Source organism: Rhipicephalus sanguineus, chromosome 11 (assembly GCF_013339695.2).
Source record: "Rhipicephalus sanguineus isolate Rsan-2018 chromosome 11, BIME_Rsan_1.4, whole genome shotgun sequence".
Classification (NCBI taxonomy): Eukaryota; Metazoa; Arthropoda; class Arachnida; order Ixodida; family Ixodidae; genus Rhipicephalus; species Rhipicephalus sanguineus.
The window spans coordinates 124,298,558-124,317,587 of NC_051186.1; the positions used below are offsets into that span (position 1 = coordinate 124,298,558).

Below are 19,030 nucleotides of genomic sequence, written 5' to 3' on the forward strand. Positions count from 1 at the left end.
TTTTTTGTTGGGCTAGTTGGTACATGCACATGGTACATGGTACATAAAGTTAGTTGTGAGTGACGCCCTTTCTGTCCTGTCCTTACTTTTTTCCTTGAAGGTACGCGTCTTTTTTGTTTTTCAGTCTACACCATCAGCTTATCTGCATAAGGCAGGCCATGTGTTTAACGAATACTGGTTAAATGAGGAATTGAGGAATGAGGAAATGTTAAATGAGGAAATGAGGAATGAGGAAACCATGGATGCAAACCAACTAGCCCGCCAACGTGTTTTAGCCAGAGGAATTGCTGTAAGGGCTGCCTTAACTGCATACTGGCACAATTGAAGTCGGAAGAATAAGGTATAGCCTTTCTTCTTTAGGCGCTGAATGCAGTAAGTGGACAATTTCTAGCCTTATAACGCATGACGTACGGTGACACGCGTTTGTTTACAGAAAACGAATTGTATTCAGCAGAATAGTACAATATCGATGCCTACACCAGTTTTGAGACAATAATACGCAGCACACCTGTGCTATTGCGTCGGAAAGAGACATATGCAGCTGCTTCGGTGGCAATATACTAGGTTTATCTTTTCCTAAGCTATACGGCTTAGGTTTGCGCTTACTCTTGAATTGATAGAAGATATTTTATTAGCATGCATCGTAGACAATGTTTTACAGCTGTTGTACTTTTGGCCATGGCGGGTATTCTAAATTCCGAAGAAAGTGAGGTCAAAAAAGTCGAAAGTCCAACGGAAGGAAGATATGAGCTGCCGAAAATGATTACTCCCGCGCCAAAGACAAATGAGTCCGAAGAAGGCAAGATTCCGACGCCGCTAAAAAATGGGACCGAAGTCAAGATTCCGACGCCTCCAAGAAAGGAGATCGTAAATGTCAAGATTCCGGAGGCAATAAAAAAGCAGCTCGAGAAAGTCGAGATTCGGACGCCGGATATAAGGAAGGTAAGACTACTTCTTCTATGGCTTCAGGTAATGCCTTCGTAATTACATAATTGTTTACATAGAAATATCTGAAACAACGCATTCAAACCTCTTTATGCATCGCACTTACTTTTATTGATATTAAGTGTATGCCCTTGAGCTATGTCGGTATAACAAACCAATCATAGCAATGCGAAATGCATCCTTAAAACCTCGAAGCGAGCAAACTGGTGTTTCAAGTAAAGTACAAGTGTTATATCGGATGCTCATTAGTGCGCTCGGTGCCATCATTACCTTTCGTGCACAGTTTTATTTTTGATTATGCATTTTTTAAATTTTCGTGGATTACGCTACATATTGTATTTTATAACATATGATCGCGTGAAATAAAGTAACACTTTTTATTCTTGTGCGAGAACATCTTCTGTGTCTGCAGGCTTCATATCGGGCGCCTGAATGGCCGTATAACTGTTCAAGCAATCTGTCGAACATTGCCGCTTCAGTGTACTTCTATTGCTGAGCATATTGATGAGACGAATAAAATCGTTGAACGCAAAAACCTTGGGGCATTGATACTTCTCTTGAGACTTCTTTGCAAGAGATGTAAAGCTGTTTTCTCCGAGTAGATATCTAACTAAAGTTTTGCACGCGCTAGCTCTCCAGAGTTTTATATTTCCTGTAGTAACTGATTGAAATTCGATCTTTTCAAGCGGGTTTCTACCTCGATCTTCGTTTAGACTGGGGCTGATCACGGATAACACTTCCGTTCTCTGAAACTGATTAATAAAATACCAGTGAATATTTCACGTTAGTCAGAATTGCTTTTTTTTTGGGGGGGGGGGGGGGTGAAGAGTCGTCACCACATGCAACGTAAGCTGGCAAATCACACAAACTTGACAGTTTGGCGAACGCATTTTTTTTCTTTTGATTTTCACAGACGTATCTATGTAGTGTAGGATATTGTTACCTAATTTTTACGGTTTTTGCGTTTTCAGGAGTACAAAGAAGATATACATTTTTTTTGTAACATCTGAACCCGTAATTTTGATTATCCTAGGCTTTTTAGAGGTATTAAAACATCGCTCTCCATTTGGAAGTCCCCCGGTTCCATACGTTACCGAACAAAAACTACGGACAGTATAAAATGTTCTTAAGAAGCAGCCGATATCGCCACGCCAGCTGTTTTCCAGCTACATCTTTTAACTGCTAGCAAAAAAAAATAACGGAAACAGTAAGAAAAGTGCTCCGCATACGCACTGTTAAATGTGTGCTCTGTACCGTATCGTGCCGTAAGAAATATTACTTCAAATTTATACCTTGGAAGAAACCATTTTGCGTTGTCGCAAAATAAGCTTCCAGAACTGCGCGCAAGTACATTGTGAAGGTTTTGCAGAACAGGTGTGCCGCGGAGTAGAAGTAAAAAATCGCTTTTCTGCATTGATCATATAATTCTTTTCAATTTCTGTGCAAGACTACATTGTTCAGCTTGTAAATGGCCCACCCATTCCGGGAGAAAAATTCTGCTCCGGGGAATTGCGAATTTTGTAAACCGCATATGTGCGCTTGAAGAGCGGGTCACTTAAACAGCAGACCTTAACAGCTTCTAAACGGAACACCTTAGGTGAAGACAAAATCAACTCCGCCAAATAAATATATTTTTCATGTTTACTTCTTCAATAAATTTTGTGGAGTACCAGAGAAAACACGCGCCAGTGCCTATGGTACACTGTGGAACATGCTGACAAGTTTAGGGTACAAGTAAACTGACGCTTGAGTGAAGCTTGTCGTAGAGAAAAGCATTTCTTAAATAATTTGTTGGGAGCAACTAGCCATGGTACAATGGATGATATGAAAGCCATGTCACAGAGAACAGGGAACAGGCGCTAAGAGATATACAGAATACCAGGGTAAAATACCGTACAAAAGTACACAAAGACATCCATAGGCGTTCATTCAAATACTGCGAACTATAACGTTAAAGAAAAGCAAGAAAACTCTGGCACGTACCGATACCAGTGAACGAAAATGGGGTGTGGTTCATAATATACATGTAAATGCGACAATGTAGTGGGCACGACAGTACCTGGCGACCAATAGGCCCTTGCTCGTTCCTGTAATAAAGAATGATTCGAGGGAAGCTAGCTGTCGCTCAGTGTTACAGATTAGGGTGAAATTACGAAGGTTGTACAGTACAGTTGGACTAAGACAACATAATGTCGCGTGTATGTGCCGACAGCTATTAATGGGGTCTTTGTTCAACACTTAGGAGATGATAGTCAAATTGCAAAAACAAATACGATGCGTCAGTTGTTTCGCACGGCGGGCTACTGGAAAGGATACGTAATTTCAGGCTACTGAGTTTCGAAATGTGCTTGCCTTTGTGGGTGAGGGTGAAGTTAGTAGCTATTGCACAATATGATGTTACGTAGGACATGGCGATGCTTATAGCGGTACACAGCTGTTTTCTTTGAAAGAGGTTACCTTTATGAAGCGTGGACTTGTGTGCCTGCCATGGAAAAGATTTTTGTAGAATTACCAATTCTGAAGCGACACATCCCAGCTGCAGTACTTTGATGTGTGTTGCTTAAACCCAGATAACAGACGTGTGTTTAGATTTTTTAATGTTATGCGTGAGAGGAAATTTTCTGTTCTGTTCACGCTAAGTTATATCACACTGTTCTATCGAGGACTCAGTAATGATCACGTGTCTTTATTTGTCCCTTCATTCTATTCCAGTTTGTGGGCTTGAGAGAACCCATATGGACATACAATGCAACCGGCACTACCCGTATTGAGTGCAAAGTGGATTTACGGGAAAGCATGACCAACAAATCAATTGTGTTTAGGAGAGAATACATCTACAAGGATCAAACGTGAGGTGTTCGCCGCTTGGAGTACAGAGAAACATGTGTTTACAATTTACAATTATTGACTTTGTAGATTTTCTGACGACATCGATGGAAGCTTTGTGAGAGGAGACACGGATAAAATGTATATACAGAGGGAACGTAAGTAAATCATGCCGAGCATTTACGTCGAAATTCTAATTTATTTTAAAAGAAACAGGAAAATATTTGGAATGCATACGAATCGCAAGTCATATTAAAATCTCACATCTCTATTAGAAGATTCTCGCACCAAAATTACTTTCCGCCAATCTACAGAATATGTTCTTAAAAACATGGTTGATCCCTCCGTCATAGGAATCAGAATAACACGAAAGTAAAGCGTGCCCTTAAAGAAGTAACTGAATGTTTACTGTGCATTGATATAAGATAATTGGCAAAATTGATGTCTGGCAGCTAATGACACTGTTTAACGTGTATGCACCAACTTCGATTATTGGTGGTACATCTCCATCCCGACGACTAACGTCCATGTTAAATGATTAAACAAAGCCTTGTGGTAGCTGTAGTAGTCAGCGGTGAAAGCGTAATCAAAGAACGAGGTGTGATAGCCAGAAGAGCGCCGCATATTGGACGCAGAACTTGGTCGCCATCCCGCGGCATGTTAAAATGTGATCGAGCACCACAGCCGGGCTACAGCGAAACGCAAAGCGCGTCGTGCCGCCCCGGTAGCGCAGCCGCGATTTTTCTCGGGGCGAGAGCGTGATCGGGGAACGCGGTGTTACAGCCAGGTGAGGCAGGCGCGCATCGCAGAGCTATTTTTTATTTGGATTAGCGTGATGCTATGAGCGAGGCCGACGCTTTTACCACTCTTGGGCCAATGTCGCCACCTCGCGGTGTGTTAAGGCATTGACAAAATTGAACTTCTATTGAAAACGCGCCGAATGGGACGGACGTGTAACGCGTTGCAGGTGCTAATCGCGGAGGCCATAGTAATGACGAATTACTTTACCTTACCACTTCCAGAGGGCAACATCACCCCGCCGACCGGGAGAGTGGTAGATATACAAGGCGCGTTTGTAAAGCCTTTAGAGTCTTTGACCGTGGCGCAGTGAATAGCGTGCCCGGCATCTGTTATTGTGTACCGAGCGGTCGTGGGTTCGATGCCCTGTGATGGAACCTTTTTTTCTTTGCCATCAGACCGTGTATCTTTTTTCGACGTCATTTCCGTGACGGAAATACGTCATTCAAGTCTTGGTGGACCTCGGCATAAAACAATTTCGTGTTAAAAAGAAATTATAGGTATCACATGCCAAAGCAAACATATTGTTCTAAAACATCGCACTATTGGGAACTCTGGATCATTCCTGTCATCCAGTTTTTCCGAGCGTGCACCCAATTTTAGGAACGGTTCTTTTTGCACATGGTGGCTGCGAAAGCTCAACTGCCGTGGTTGAAAATATAATCCTCGCCCTCTTGATTATCAGCGCATCTTATCTATCAGGCTACCACAGCTGGTAATGTCATTGATTTCACAGAAGACGCATGGTCGTATTCATTTTTGTACGCCTTGCGCGCCGTCTGCCATGCTGGTACAGAGATCACAGCGCTCTGCTGCTGGCCCGAACGGTGCGGGTCGGAACCCGGCCCGGCAGTCGCATTTCTGTCGAGGGGAAATGCTAGAGGCCCGTGTGCTGTGCGATGTCAGCACTCGTTAAAGAACGCCAGGTGGTAGAAATTTCCGGAACCCTTCACTGCGGCGTGCCTCATAATCATATCTTGATTTTGGCACGTGAGAGCCAAGATCTTATTAATATTTTCATGTCTTAAGCGCATAATATGTCACCACAACCGGTTTTGATAATAAGATAACTGAGATCATAGTCCCTCAATAGCTTTTCTGGTCACGAAACTGCCGCCTCAGTTTAATATAGAGCTAGCGGCGGCCGCTAGGGGCGCCACAGTAAAAGAAAGGCCACCCAGCGGAGCGGCCGCCGTAGGCGACGCCTGTATTTTTTATTCTCTCGTACGTCGCGGCCGAAAGCCCCACTCTTTTTAGACAATATTTACATTCTATTTTGTTGTAACAACTACGCGAACTAAACCTGGAACTACTGAGAATGTTTTCTTACCGAAGACAAGGCGCATACAAAAAGTAAACAATCTCAAGTTCAGCTGGCGGCTCAATGTGTCAGCAGACGACGCGCATAGACCTTTTGCTACTGCGAAATTTGTCCTTAGCTGTCCCAACAGGCCTCAAAAAAAAAAAAAGAAAGAAAGAAACTTTGACGTTACTGTGATGCGCTGTACACAGAATGAGACATCGGCGGCGTTACCATTAAATGCCTGACAACCTGAGCTCACTGTTATTTCCCGAATTTCTGATTGCACACGTGTCGTTCCAGCAGTGGTTGCGGACTAATTTTACGTAACATAAAATGTTCTAGGACGTGAGGTTGCATTTGCCGGTAGTCTGTTCGGAACAGATACATCGGCAGATCGTACCGTCAAGAAACGCTTGCTTGATGGGAAGTGTTGTCGTCTTCAGGGGGGCAATCGGAGATCTGTTCGTTCCGCTTGTTCGTTCTCCTGGGGAAGAACAAGCGCGCTGATTGGCTGAAGCGGGAGATGCCACTCAAGGCCGGGGGCTGTCGCCATTTCTTTTTTTTTTTGCTTGATCTTTTCTTTTTTGGTGACGTCATATCGCGGCATAACGAGTAGGGTGATCGGAGATCTCTGTTCTGCGCCGTTCGTTCTGTACCCATTCTGGCGGCATACGCGATTGGTCGAAGCCGGAAAAAAACACGTCTCTGAGGGGCGTAGCCATTTTTCTTTTTGCTTGATCTTTTATTTTTTGGTGACGTCATGCCGCGTCATAACGAGCATGTCGTCTGCTACAAACGAACGGAGCGCGAGACCGTTCGCACGCGTTCTCTCGAGCGAACAAACGGCTTCGCACGGCATGATGCGGCGGTTGCGGCTGCCGCAACAGCTGATTTTGAGAAAATGGCGCTTGCGACCTGTGCTTCTCTTGCGGTTGGAGGTGCGAGATGTGTTTGAAGACATGAGCGAGTGCGGCGTCGATTTCTGTTCTCGAAACGAACAGTGCGAACAAAATGAACGGGCCTGCCACTGGGCTGTGGTCTTACGCGCAGGGACTTCTTAGTTCAAAAGCGCTACCAGCTACTTCCACGTGTCGTCCCGGTCCTCACTCGTGAACGACGGCCCCAGTGGGCACGACGGCGTAGGTATCTCTGGGTGCTCTTTTATAAAAGCCAGCAGAAGCTCCTTTTGACGATTCGACACCCGGGAGCCAAGCCAGACATTGCGGTGGGACGACATCTTGAAAAACTGCGCCAACCGCCACTTTTCTCTTTTTTTTTCGCGTGCGCGACTTCATATAGCGAGCACGTTAGAAAAACTAACACCAATAAATATCAGCGCTCAAACCTATTGCTGTTTCAGAAACTGTTTGAGATTGAAAAGAAAAACTATCTTTTCGTATAACAACTGTATTTATTAGAAGGCGAGAAACCCTTCGTTTTGAAATATACGGTCCCCTTGCCGAGGACAAACGATGCGCGTCTACTTCCGGAAAGCTCGCCGCTCACCGCTGACGATTGGCTGTCCGCTTCCTCTCGGCGGAAGAGAGCTGCGGACCGCCCACTTTTGTGACGTAACACCGCCAGAACGAACGCGGAACGAACAGAGATCTCCGATCCCCCCCCCCCCCCCCAGGCCTCGAAAGCTTTGCTAGTTTTCGTGCGTATCAGTTTTCGACACAGTTTTCCAACGCGATTTATGTTGACAATATCGGCGATGGAAACCTCACAGATTAATATATGCCCTTGACTACGCATTGTGTTTCTTAATCTCTATCTCTCACGAGCAGGGTGACGAGGATTGACGCCCATTTGCATTCAGTGCCGTAATTTCTTGGCGAACCAAGACGCTTATTAGGATTGTAATCGCGATCTTTCTTTGAAGGAAATGAATCCGTGCAAATGCTTATGAGAAATGGATAACGTTCGCCTTCACTCAGTATTGGGGTAGAGTAGAGCTCAAAAGACATTCTAAAGGTGTACTGACACAGAAATCTTGCATATTGTTTTTTTTTTTGTTACATTAAGTAGCTAATGGCCCGTTTGCCACGGCTGAAAATTCCCTTTGCACACGACGGCTTTCGAGGTCGTTTCAGTGACGTTAGAACTGTCCGTGGTCGAGACTTTCCATTCGTAAAGTTGGCCGTGGCCGTGGAACACACGAGAAATGACGTTAGGCCTGAGGCGCGGCTTGTCTGTCGACAACGATACGGCGTCCCCGTTTATCGTGAAATTGTACACATATACGGTGTCCGATGAATCAAAGTGCCTCGCACACATACGCACATGCTTCGAATCGATGCTGAAGTTGTGCGTTTGTTGCTGCGTTATGGCTCACTTCCAGTCTTGAACTACCCATGAACACTTGGCATGCAAAACATCGATACATTTTCAGTCGCTGCCCTTGTAGCCGAAACGGCACCTCGGTACGCAGCGCCTAAAAGGCATCGTCACGAGAGAGTGCCGATTCAACTGTACGATACCTGAACTTGGCCCTTATCCAAAACGCAGTCACAGACAGAGAGTACACGTGCAAACTTTCAGCTCACGCCGGCTGCATTTGCGGCGTCTGCGGTGTCTGCGGAATCCACCTGGAGAAGGGTGGCCTCTAAGCGACGGTGGCGCCGCGGCGCGGCAGCTTGTCGCGCCATATCAAGCTCCCCCATAGCGTGACGGCGAAGTTTCGTGACCAGAAAAAGTATTGAAGGACTATGCTGAGATGTAAAAAACGCGTATTATCTAAACTTCAGAATTTTTCTATGACTGTTGATTTTCGCTTATTAGCCCAATCGTCCATTCTTGCTGGTACCTTCCTTGCATAGTTGTTCTAATAAAGAACACGAAGAGGTACTTCATATACGTACTTGCAAAAACAGGCGTTCGTCTTCAGCTACTGTTACAACCTTGTGTGCAGTGTGAAAATTTTTATCGAAATAATTTATTCTCCGTGGGTGTTAATGTTACAGCGTGGGTTTCAATTACAAAAATTAGGACAATTTCGTTGCAGTGTCCCTGTTACCGCTGTCGCAATCAAACCCGGCTAGAAAAAATATCTCTGTATGTTTTGTTTCAGAGGCTCCCTTCTACCAGTTGGAGCAGTTGATATATACAACAAGGAGGTCCAAATGCGCTATCATAATGGTCACATTAATTAGCTCTCTTCTTCCAATACGTAAGTTGCCATTTTCATTCACTCATTTCAGAGTTGAGAACGATGAATTCCCGCCTACCAGCGTGCACTTACATTGAGCTTTAACGTAATAACGTGAACACGCAGCAACTTTTCGCAGTCGTCAGGCAACTAGGATTGTAATTTTTCTTTCCCATTGCGCAGTTTAGGCCCCGTCCTACTAACAGAACGCCCGCTTATACATGGCCGGAAGTTAATGCGTTTTGTTGACCGTAGTGTTTCTTGCTATAACCTTGGTAGATGTCGTTCGCGCTAGAACAACACGAGATAACAATATATTGAAAAGGGGATAGTCCGGTTTTATCCGCGGTTTGTACGTGAACAGAGCGGCAGCAGAAAGTAGGAATTGTCTTGTGAACATCAGTGGAGGTCAGCAGAAGCAGCACCACAAGGTAACCAAAACTACTGCTTAGTGTATATGCAGTAACGAATTATTCGTTCTGTGAACTATGGTTGAAAGGTGCTTCGAACTTGCCTCAAGCAAGTGAGATATACTCAAACGAGTAGGTGTAATGCAGCCCATTTGCGCCACGTGAGCATCGGGAAAGCTTGCTCGAAGCAAAAATATCCATAAAAATGTCCCCAAATTTTTCTTCCGCTTCATGACAGGCAATAGGTTCACTCACCTTATTTTTTTATACTGATGTTCCCCGCTTAGTCTTGCACTGTACTGCGCATTTGCACGTTGTAGACGTACAAAAATATTTAAATTTTTTTTGCCTAAAAGTGCGTTTCTGACAATTTCTGTTCTCTTTGTAGCTCCAGTGCGTTGGTACGAGCTCCGGGTACGTGACTCGGCCATTCACAGAGGACCAAGTAAAAAGTGCATGGCAGAATTCAACATGCTAAACCTGGAAGGACACCTCATTTATACGGATGATTGCCCGGCGAGACTAGGTTTTATTCGACGTAGACACAGGAATTCATACTAGGAACATTTATCGCAAATATTTTAATAAAGTTGTACGTTTAAAAGAATAGAAATAAATATGACGAGCGAAATAGATATCAATTTCTCAGTTCTTCATTTCTTTTTAAAAGTAAAAATCAGGGACTCTTCAATGGTGAAGTAGCAAAGAGAGGTTAAACATGATGCTGAATTTGGCAAGCTCACTTTTTTTTTCAGATGTCAAGTATTTATTTCGCTAGTGGGAGCGAATGTCAAATGTCCCAAAGCATCCTCGTCTGAAGAACAGCCGCATACGCGGCTACTGCCAAGCCACTGATGTGGCCATTTCAAATGCGACAGAGCACCCCACGTGGAATAAGCGAAAGTTCACGGTTTGCTAACCACTAGTGGCCAACTGTTCCTTTCTTGAACGTTATTTCGATATTTGCGTGTGCTTACGACGCAATTCAATATTTCTCATAGGTAGTGCACCGCTAATACCTGTATTTTCATACACTTCTTCACCCAATCAAAAAGGTGCTTGTCTTTGCCTGAGTGTTATAGGTGGTGAAGTTGTCCTTTTCGGCGTATTTCATGTGGCATGCATTGTTTCATTTAATTACAGACTCTTTGCACTGCCACACCTCTATTGTAACAACTCAGAACACACTATATTTTTGTATCTTTTTTTCATTTCTGCAATCCGCCAACTACATGAGGTAATTTTCGTACGGTTTTTTGACATTTACTCTCGCAAGTCGTAACGAGCTCAAAAATTGGAAGCACCGTGATGTGCATTGCGGATTAACCTGTTCAGCTTCTCCATTTACCGGAAATGCACAACGTAGTGAGCTACAGCAAACGAAAATGTTGGCTCCTCGTGCGAGAGACGACCACTCAAATTCAAAACCGAATAAGCAGCAGTGTCGGAACGGAACATCCTGTGAGGTCCTGATGCTAGCAAAGCAACAGTGGTGAATGCTCAAAGCCTAGCTGTCACACTTTCTTCGCGAAGGGTGTGGAGCGATGTGCTGAGCAGCTGTACCTCTGGATGCTCAGGTGGAATCTTAGCAGCTGTGTCGGTAACTTAACATGTCCGGTGGGATTTGAGAAGTTGTGGTTGTTGCGTGTTTGTTCTATCCGCACACAGAAATTTCCCGCAGAGAAAGTGAAGGGGCACTATATAAAAAAATATAAAACATAGAGAGTGTGCCAATATTTCTCTCTCTAACTTCATTATCTTGTCGATATCCTTGATGCGGCCAAAAAAAAAAAAAAACACGGTTGATCCCTCCGCTATAGGAATCGGAATAACACGAAAGTAAAGCGTGTCCATACAGAACTGAATGCTTACTGTACATTGATATAAGAGAGTTTGCACGATGTATATTGATGACCGGCAGCTAATGGCACCGTTTAACGTGTATGCACCTACTTTGATGATTGGTGGTACATCTCCATCCCGACGACTAACGTCCACGTTAGAGGAATAAACAAAACCATTGTGGTTGCTGTAGTAGTTAACGGTGAAAGCCTAATCAGAGAACGAGGTGTGATAGCCAGAAAAGCTTCGCATATTGGACGCAGAACTTTCCATCCCGCGGCATGTTAAAATGTGATTGAACACCACGGCCGGACTAGAGGGAAAGGCAAAGCGCGTCGTGCCGCCCCGCGGTAGCCCGGCCGCGATTTTTCTCGGGGCGAGCGCGTGAGCATGAACGCGGTGTTACAGCGAGGTGAGGCAGGCGGGCGTCGCAGAGCTATTTTTGGTTTGTATTAGCATGATGCTGAGCGAGGCCGACGCTTTCACGACGCTTGGGCAAAGGTCGCCACCTCGCGGTGTGTTAAGGCATTGAAAAAATTCAACTTCTATTGAAAACGCGCCGAATGTGACGGTCGCGTAAACGCGTTGTAGGTGCTAGTCGCGGAGGCCACAGCAATGACGAATTACTTTACCTTACGACTCCCAGAAATCAACACCACCCAGCCCAACGGGACAGTGGTAGATATAAAAGGCACGTTCGTAAAGCTTGCAGAGTCTGTGACCGTAGCGCAGTGGATAGCGTGCCTGGCATCTGTTGTTGCGGACCGAGCGGTCGTGGGTTCGATGCCCGTTGACGGTACCTTTTTTTCTTTGCCATCTGATTGTGTATATTTTTTCGACATCATTTCCGTGACGGAAATACGTAACTGAAGTCTTGGTGAACCCCGGCATAAAACACTTTCGTGTTAAAAAAGCTGCAAGAGATGAAGAGCGTGAAGATACCACAGAGCAAGAACTTTTCTTTATACCATAGCTGATAAGCATTGCGCTGCAAATCGCAGAGGCGATTAGGCCCAGAGAAAGTGGTGCCCGGTTGCTTGCAAGAGATGACAACAAAGGACCCAGCTATACATGAAATATTTTTAGCCAAATTCTACGCAAAGCGGTTCTTTTGTAGACTTCTCTTCCGTTAAAGTTATCACAGTTTTATGGTGATGTGAGAGCTCACGTCACCAATTCTACTCGGCAAGAGCCGTGTCCTTTCCCATTACTTTCCCTCTTTGCTGCTGGTGTGGCTTTATAAGCAAGCGCAACAGAGGACTCGGTGGCCTTTCTCCCGTCAACATGTCAGCCTCGTCAATGCTTCACACACGCCCATAACGCACGAAACTTACATGGTGTCAGAAGTGGGACTCGAACCCACGCACACATGCGTGGACCGGGACCGACGTCCAACAGTCTGGGCCTGCTACGCCCGACCTGTCCGATCTGTTTAATGCACCACAAGTCATGGCGACATACCGCCCTGCATCATTACGAAGATCCAGCCGCCAGTCCAGGCCACCGCAACGCCTACAGTACGACTGAAATTTCCAAAAGTTGCCCTAAACTCTTTCCTTTTTTTGTTTTGTTTTGGAGTGCTGTAAATACGCGCATTACACTAGTTGTTGCTGTTATAATATGTGCACCTTCAAAAGGAGAAGGATGTATCGTGATGTGATAGTGCAACTCACGTCATCATTTCTGCTCGACACGAGCCGTGTCCTTTCCCTTTACGTTCTCCCTTTTCTGTTAGCGTTGCTTTTTAAGCAAGCGCAATAAAGGACTCAGCGGTCTTTCGCTAGTCAACATGTCAGCCTAGTCAATGCTTCACACGCGCCCATAACGCACGAAACTTTACAAGAGTGTAAGCTTATATGAGTTCAAAACAACAGCTGATTTTGGTGGCGATGTTGTCCGCCGCCGCCGGTGTCCTTCGCAGCTATCGCGCAAACGAAATAAAAGAAACTATGTTCGAACTATACTTGTACACTTTACACAAAATAGGTAACTGATGACAACTACAATTACGCCCTTTAACATGCGATTGATTACAGTGCTCAGCTACAGCCCCAGAAAACTAGCTGAGCAATTACAGAAATGTAATCGATTACTTTTGCGTTACTTTTCTTCAAAATTTATTTGCCCTAACACAATAACAGCAGTTTACCCAAACTATACAATGGGCTACACTCTTAATCAAATCCTGGCTAACGCATACTCTGTAGGCGGGACGCTTCAAAACTCAGGAAAACTCCCGGCTATAGTAGGGATTCGAAAAGGAATTAGCCGTGACAAGTGTATATAAAAAACGTGCACCCTTCACCGCCGCCTTATAGACGGCCTGCAGTATTAGTGGCGCGTCGGTGTGAGCCGCGTAATTGAGAATCCTGGCTACAGCTCAGCGTAAGCTCCCGCGTGTTATAACTTGTCGGCGCAAGAGTCGGTGTATACGCATGCGCCGACAGCGTCAGCCGCAAAGGCGAGCAATGCTGCGAGGAGGCATACGCATGGAGCTAAGTACGCACTCTCTCTTGCGTGCGTGAACGGGAATAGGGGACGCTCTCCGTCGCACTCCGCTTCTGCTGTTTTTTGCGCAGAGAAAAGAAAAGGAAGGAGGTAAAAACGAGAGGACGAGAGTTCGAAGATATTGTGCGACGGGAAAGGGGTTGCGTTTTTGGCGCGAAATGGTTTAGTTGGTTTAGTTCTAGCGCATTCCACGACAGCGGCGGATGTTTTGATAGGTTGTTGTTGAGCGTGACGTTTGTTGAGCGTGACGCGTGAGCCGGTACTCGGCCGCCATGGAAAAGTTCTCTTATCTCAATATTAAGGGGGGTGTTGCGAAGACATAGCGACATCCCCTTGCACGTCCAATGGCTACACGCAAGCTGTTGACGCAGGATTACACGACGCTTTCGCGCCATTTCTGTCTAGCTGGTGCGCACACTGCGGACGCAGCCCGGCGCATCATATCCAACTGGGTGAGTGCTGTTCTTTCTTCACATATATGTTCGTGCTGTTAGCGTGCACATTGTTGCATGCTTGCGCTTATGTATATGAATGACGGCATTGAACTGCCAGAATATTCTTTTGGCGTCTTTTGAAATAACTATACGAGTTATACGAGTTATGCGTACGAGTAACTATACGCGTATAGTATACGACTACTTATCTTTGTTGTAATCGTCATCCGTCTCAATAGTCGCGCACGTGTTGTCGCGCTGGTCGCATTTATTGTGAACTCTCATACAGTTCAGACGCTTTCGTCGCTCTTGACAGGTGTCACCGAGATAATCAATTCGTGTTGCTTGACAAGCTGTGTAATGTTAGCTCTCGCGTGGCTTCTTATCTTTCGGCTTGCAACTGGTCTCTGCATTTATGGTCAATGATACAGTGCGTCAACCAAAGGAAGCATATTTTTGCTTGCAGTTGAACGATATTACGATCTGCTTGCATGGTAGGTCGTTATACTTGGCATTTACATTTCTTTTTTTACCTTTAGGAAGCGGAAAAATTTTTCCACAATCAAAAAGTAATGAAACTGCACTTACGAGTACCGAAGACATTAGTAGGTTTCATTGGATCAGGCGCTCATAGATGCGACTAGCGGCATGTCATGTTTTTAGGAGGCAAAATCAGCAATTTCACTTTCTGAATAGCGACAGTCTTTAAAACGCGGTTTGCGGCCTAATTTCTAACAAGTTTTAAAGCCAGCTTCATTCATGCTCGTGAATACATTTGCGTATTTACTGTGTACCTTCACTTATTTCTGTGGTCTGCTCACATATGCCCATTGGTCTTATGCAGTGCCAAGTGAAGTGTGGGCAAGTACATCAGTGCATCATGCACCATCTCTGGTGCCTGTGCAAACTGCAGATCTCGATGAAGGTAAAGTTATGCGTCATATGTAATTTAGGCGTTAGCTAATTGATGACATTTATGTTCTCTCATCTATCATTTCATGCGATGCAACAGCGATATATAACCGTGGTTGTATAAAAGTACTGTTGTTTTCGTTGGCAGCTTATTATTTATGTTGGATTGCTCATTCTAAATGTTATTACAGAGAAGTGGAGTGCGTACAGCAGTCGTAATAAGGGATATAATTCTAGTTCATCCTCGTGTTAGTAAACACAGAATTTGAATACGTTTGCAGGTGACGAAACCTTCTGACACAAGAGCCAGGCGCAATTTTATCGAGCAACTGGCCAGGAGCTCACACCTTACAGGGTCTCTAGCAGCAGCAGCAGCAGCAACACCGGCCGTGGTGTTGTTTACAATGCCGTAACTGAGCATACGATCTTTCTTTGTGTTTTTTATTCATTTTCTTTTTGTATGTGTGTGTTTAACTCCCATCTAAATATCGCAGCCGAGCATTGACCCGCCGCAGCGAATTAATTTTTAATCATGCATTGGCTCCTACCATTCAAATATTCGCCGTAACTGGCATTCCCCTGGTATTAAAGAAAATTCGTTTGCAATATTGTGCAATAGTGTGCAACCCAATTTCAAGCCAAGTTTACCTGCCATTTTATTTACTTAACGAATGAATCGTGAGTCTATTGTTAAACTGCTTTCCTTGTACGTGATTCTCATCAAATTGCGCCTGTGCTGTGGTTTTGACTTGCAGCCGACATTCGAAACAGAGCTTCACTTTTAAGAAAAACTGGAAGTTTCATGGAGAAGTTCGACAAGGTCAAAGTAATACTCGGTCAGATGTGCAATGCCCGCATGTATTTCGTGTAGATCGATGAGTATATCTGAGGAAATCATGCTATGCTTTCTCTCATAGCTGTAGTAAGATTATGGTTAAAACACTATTAGATAGCTTCATTAGCAACTTCTGAAAACACTTTCATATTTGTAACTTCTGTGACGCTGTCTACACAAAATTCGACAAGGTGTATAACAGATTGGAAACGTCCGTTTACCAGGTAGAAGTTTTTGTGTGATGGGCGAAGACACCAGGTGATCTAAGAACTTAACGTCGCATGTGTCCTCTGCTTTTCTTTTTTTTTCCGTCAGGATGACATGCCAACAGCCCGCCCATCACCTGACCGCTGAATATGGAGGGAGTACGACAACAAGGCGTTCTACTGCGATCAAGTGCAAGAGAATGTGAAACCTTCGGTTGGCACGCTTCTAGAGAAAGCCCTTATTTGGTGCTTGACGATGTACTATATTAAGGACCTCACATACCCAATTGGGTATGCTCAATACTTCGTCTTGTGCAGAGTATTATGAACCCAGTTGTTTCCCAGGTGTTTTGCCGGCGGGAAGCTGCTGAAGACACATTGAAAAGATGAAAGGTATTCGTTAAGCCCCAGAATATATTTGTCCAAAAAAAAAAACAAAAGACATCGCATCGCACGTTTATCGTTTCCTTCAGCGCTAAGCATTGCTTTTAGCGCTGTTTGTATTTTTTTACAATAAATAATTATTTTTACACCTGAGCAGTACCTGTTTCTCGCATGCTTATACACCCTGGACACAGCGGGTACTCTTGAACTATGAAGCTGGTATGGTCCGTGAAGTCATTCTCAACCGAAATGATTCCGCCGAACGGTACATTTATGGGGAACGCGGTGCGTCTATGCTTTAAACGCCGCTACTAAAAAAAAAAAACGATGCGAATTTTTACACGCATGTCTAAACACACTGCATGCTTATAGTTTACAAGCTCACTGTTAATGGTTAATCTAGGTACCCATCAAGGGGGAACCGAGCGCGAAAACGCTCCTATGTGATGTAATCGGTTCACGTTAAAAAAATCCCAAGTGGTTAAAATGAGGTAGTATTAGCATACGGTAACCAGAGCTTCGTGTGCACAATTTCTTGTGTTTGTTGCCACTGCGCATCTCTCAAATTACTTTCTGAATACAGTATAACGTACGTGCCCAGCCAACGCAACGTGTGCGTACACAATTCTAAAACTCTGTTAGCCAACAATCAACCACTACACGGCCTGCCACTTGACGTTAAGGGAGTCCGCATTAGGAATACTGCAACCTGACTGCTTTCTTCGTTCTTGTGCATGCCACAAACACACAAAAATAGTAATGAAGACGCTGGATAGGATCAATGGGGGATTAGTGAAGAGACCTTCGTCCTCAAGTGGACATAAAATAGGTTGGTAGTGATAAAAAACAAAATACTTCCTTGGACAAACGCCCAAATCGTTTGCCGTGAAATGTAAATATCTAATTTAACGTTCTACTATTAGTAACGGCATGCTGTCGAAATCAAGTGCAGGCCGTAGAGCTTTCACGAGGTGTTCAAGATTTCGCAAAACCGTTCACCCTTTTTGCATATTATTTGCATAATTAAATGACCGTCCTCTGGAACGTACATATGTGCCAGCGCGAAGCGCGCACGCTGGTGGGCGTACCTCGCATAACATCGCTGCATTGGCTTAAAAAGTTCAGAAATCGTTAAACACTCCATGTTCGACAAATGGCCAGTCCACGTTAACTTTCTTGCGATATGTCATAATTTAGCAGTTAAGTTCTTCCTGACGACTGCCACACTGAAGCGCAACCGCTTTGCATGTGCGCAATAAAAAAAAAATCCAGCTTGCTCCAAAAGTTGCATTCTTCGTAGACTATACCTTGTGTTTTAGCATCTGCGCATAGCTCTGAACCTATTACTCGATGGTAGCAAATTATTTATATTAATGCAGCACTATACTACGTTCTGGATTTCTGCTGTACGCAACGCGTCTCAGTAATTCGCACATAAAATATTAGGTGCATGTATACGTAAAACTCCAGAAGGCTACCCCATGCAGTGTAGCACAACAAACATTGCCCAGTCGCGTGCGCATGCAAAATCAGCTGTGTGGATGTAGCTCGTAAATGTTTGCGTGTTCCGCCGTATTAATCACGGCGAGACTTGTCAAAAATTTATCAAAAGGTGATACTTGTACAACGCACTGCATGCCCATGAAAGTGCATTTCGCACCAATGCTATACTTAGTACATTGCATGAACTCGCGCTTCCAGAAAATGTTTCAGTAAACTTATGTGAGAAATATAGCAGCTTTGAGATTGAGTGTGAAGTGATTTAAATAGCGCGGCGGGACCGCTATACCATCGTGAATCCAGACGTTCTCAAAAATATGGCCACTGATGGAGTCGTAACAGAACGCCACAAATATTAATTGCGATAAGTGCTGCCGGATATAAGATCCAGTCCATGTATTCCTGCCTGCGCACTGCGTGCCTGAGAACGGCGAACAGCGAGCCGCGTCTCCAGCGTGCACAGCCCAATTCACGAGTCACGTATGTCGCGCGAGTGGCGTCCAACATAAACGGCATTTTCTCCGCGGCGCAGTCCGCCGAGCGACTGCGAAGCTGCATGCAATCAGCGCCAGCTCCTCGCTTCCATGGCCGACGCAAACGTCGCCCACATCTTTTATTGAAGCTAAAATAATGTCTACTGGAATAGTGCCATTCATTTGAGGGGTAGCGACGTGCACTATCCAACGTTTAGAGCCAAGATGAGTTCCTTTACAAGTGAAGTTCATCTGCAGTGCGTGCACGGCGTACCGCACCTGCTCGGGCGTGTTCGCATATTGTATATACGGCTGACAATACCACGATTATCAGCGCATGTTCATCTCAGTGTGTAATTATTACGGGGAGAGGGTCGAGCCTACGACGGTAACAGGTAAAACATCCTGGCATATGAGCGTGAATGGTTTGTTCTGAAGCACGGTCGACTACGGCTTCGAAATAAACTGAATAGGCTTAGTGACGATATCGGCTACCGGCCCGGTGA

General features: G+C 44.8%; 1 protein-coding gene across 2 annotated transcripts; it reads left to right on the forward strand.

The window, feature by feature from the left end:
• The first annotated feature begins 526 nt into the window (after positions 1 to 526).
• LOC119373906 (uncharacterized) lies at positions 527 to 10,063 on the forward strand. Of its 2 annotated transcripts, none has more exons than XM_037643967.1 (5): positions 527 to 942; positions 3,658 to 3,794; positions 3,862 to 3,929; positions 8,943 to 9,041; positions 9,819 to 10,063. In XM_037643967.1, exons 1-5 carry the CDS (start codon positions 637 to 639, stop codon positions 9,989 to 9,991), a joined length of 783 nt encoding a protein of 260 aa, XP_037499895.1. In that variant the 5' UTR covers positions 527 to 636; the 3' UTR covers positions 9,992 to 10,063. The 2 variants fall into 2 exon arrangements, with proteins under 2 accessions (XP_037499895.1, XP_037499896.1); XM_037643968.2 differs by lacking the exon at positions 527 to 942 and adding an exon at positions 3,314 to 3,371.
• The last annotated feature ends 8,967 nt before the right edge of the window (positions 10,064 to 19,030 follow it).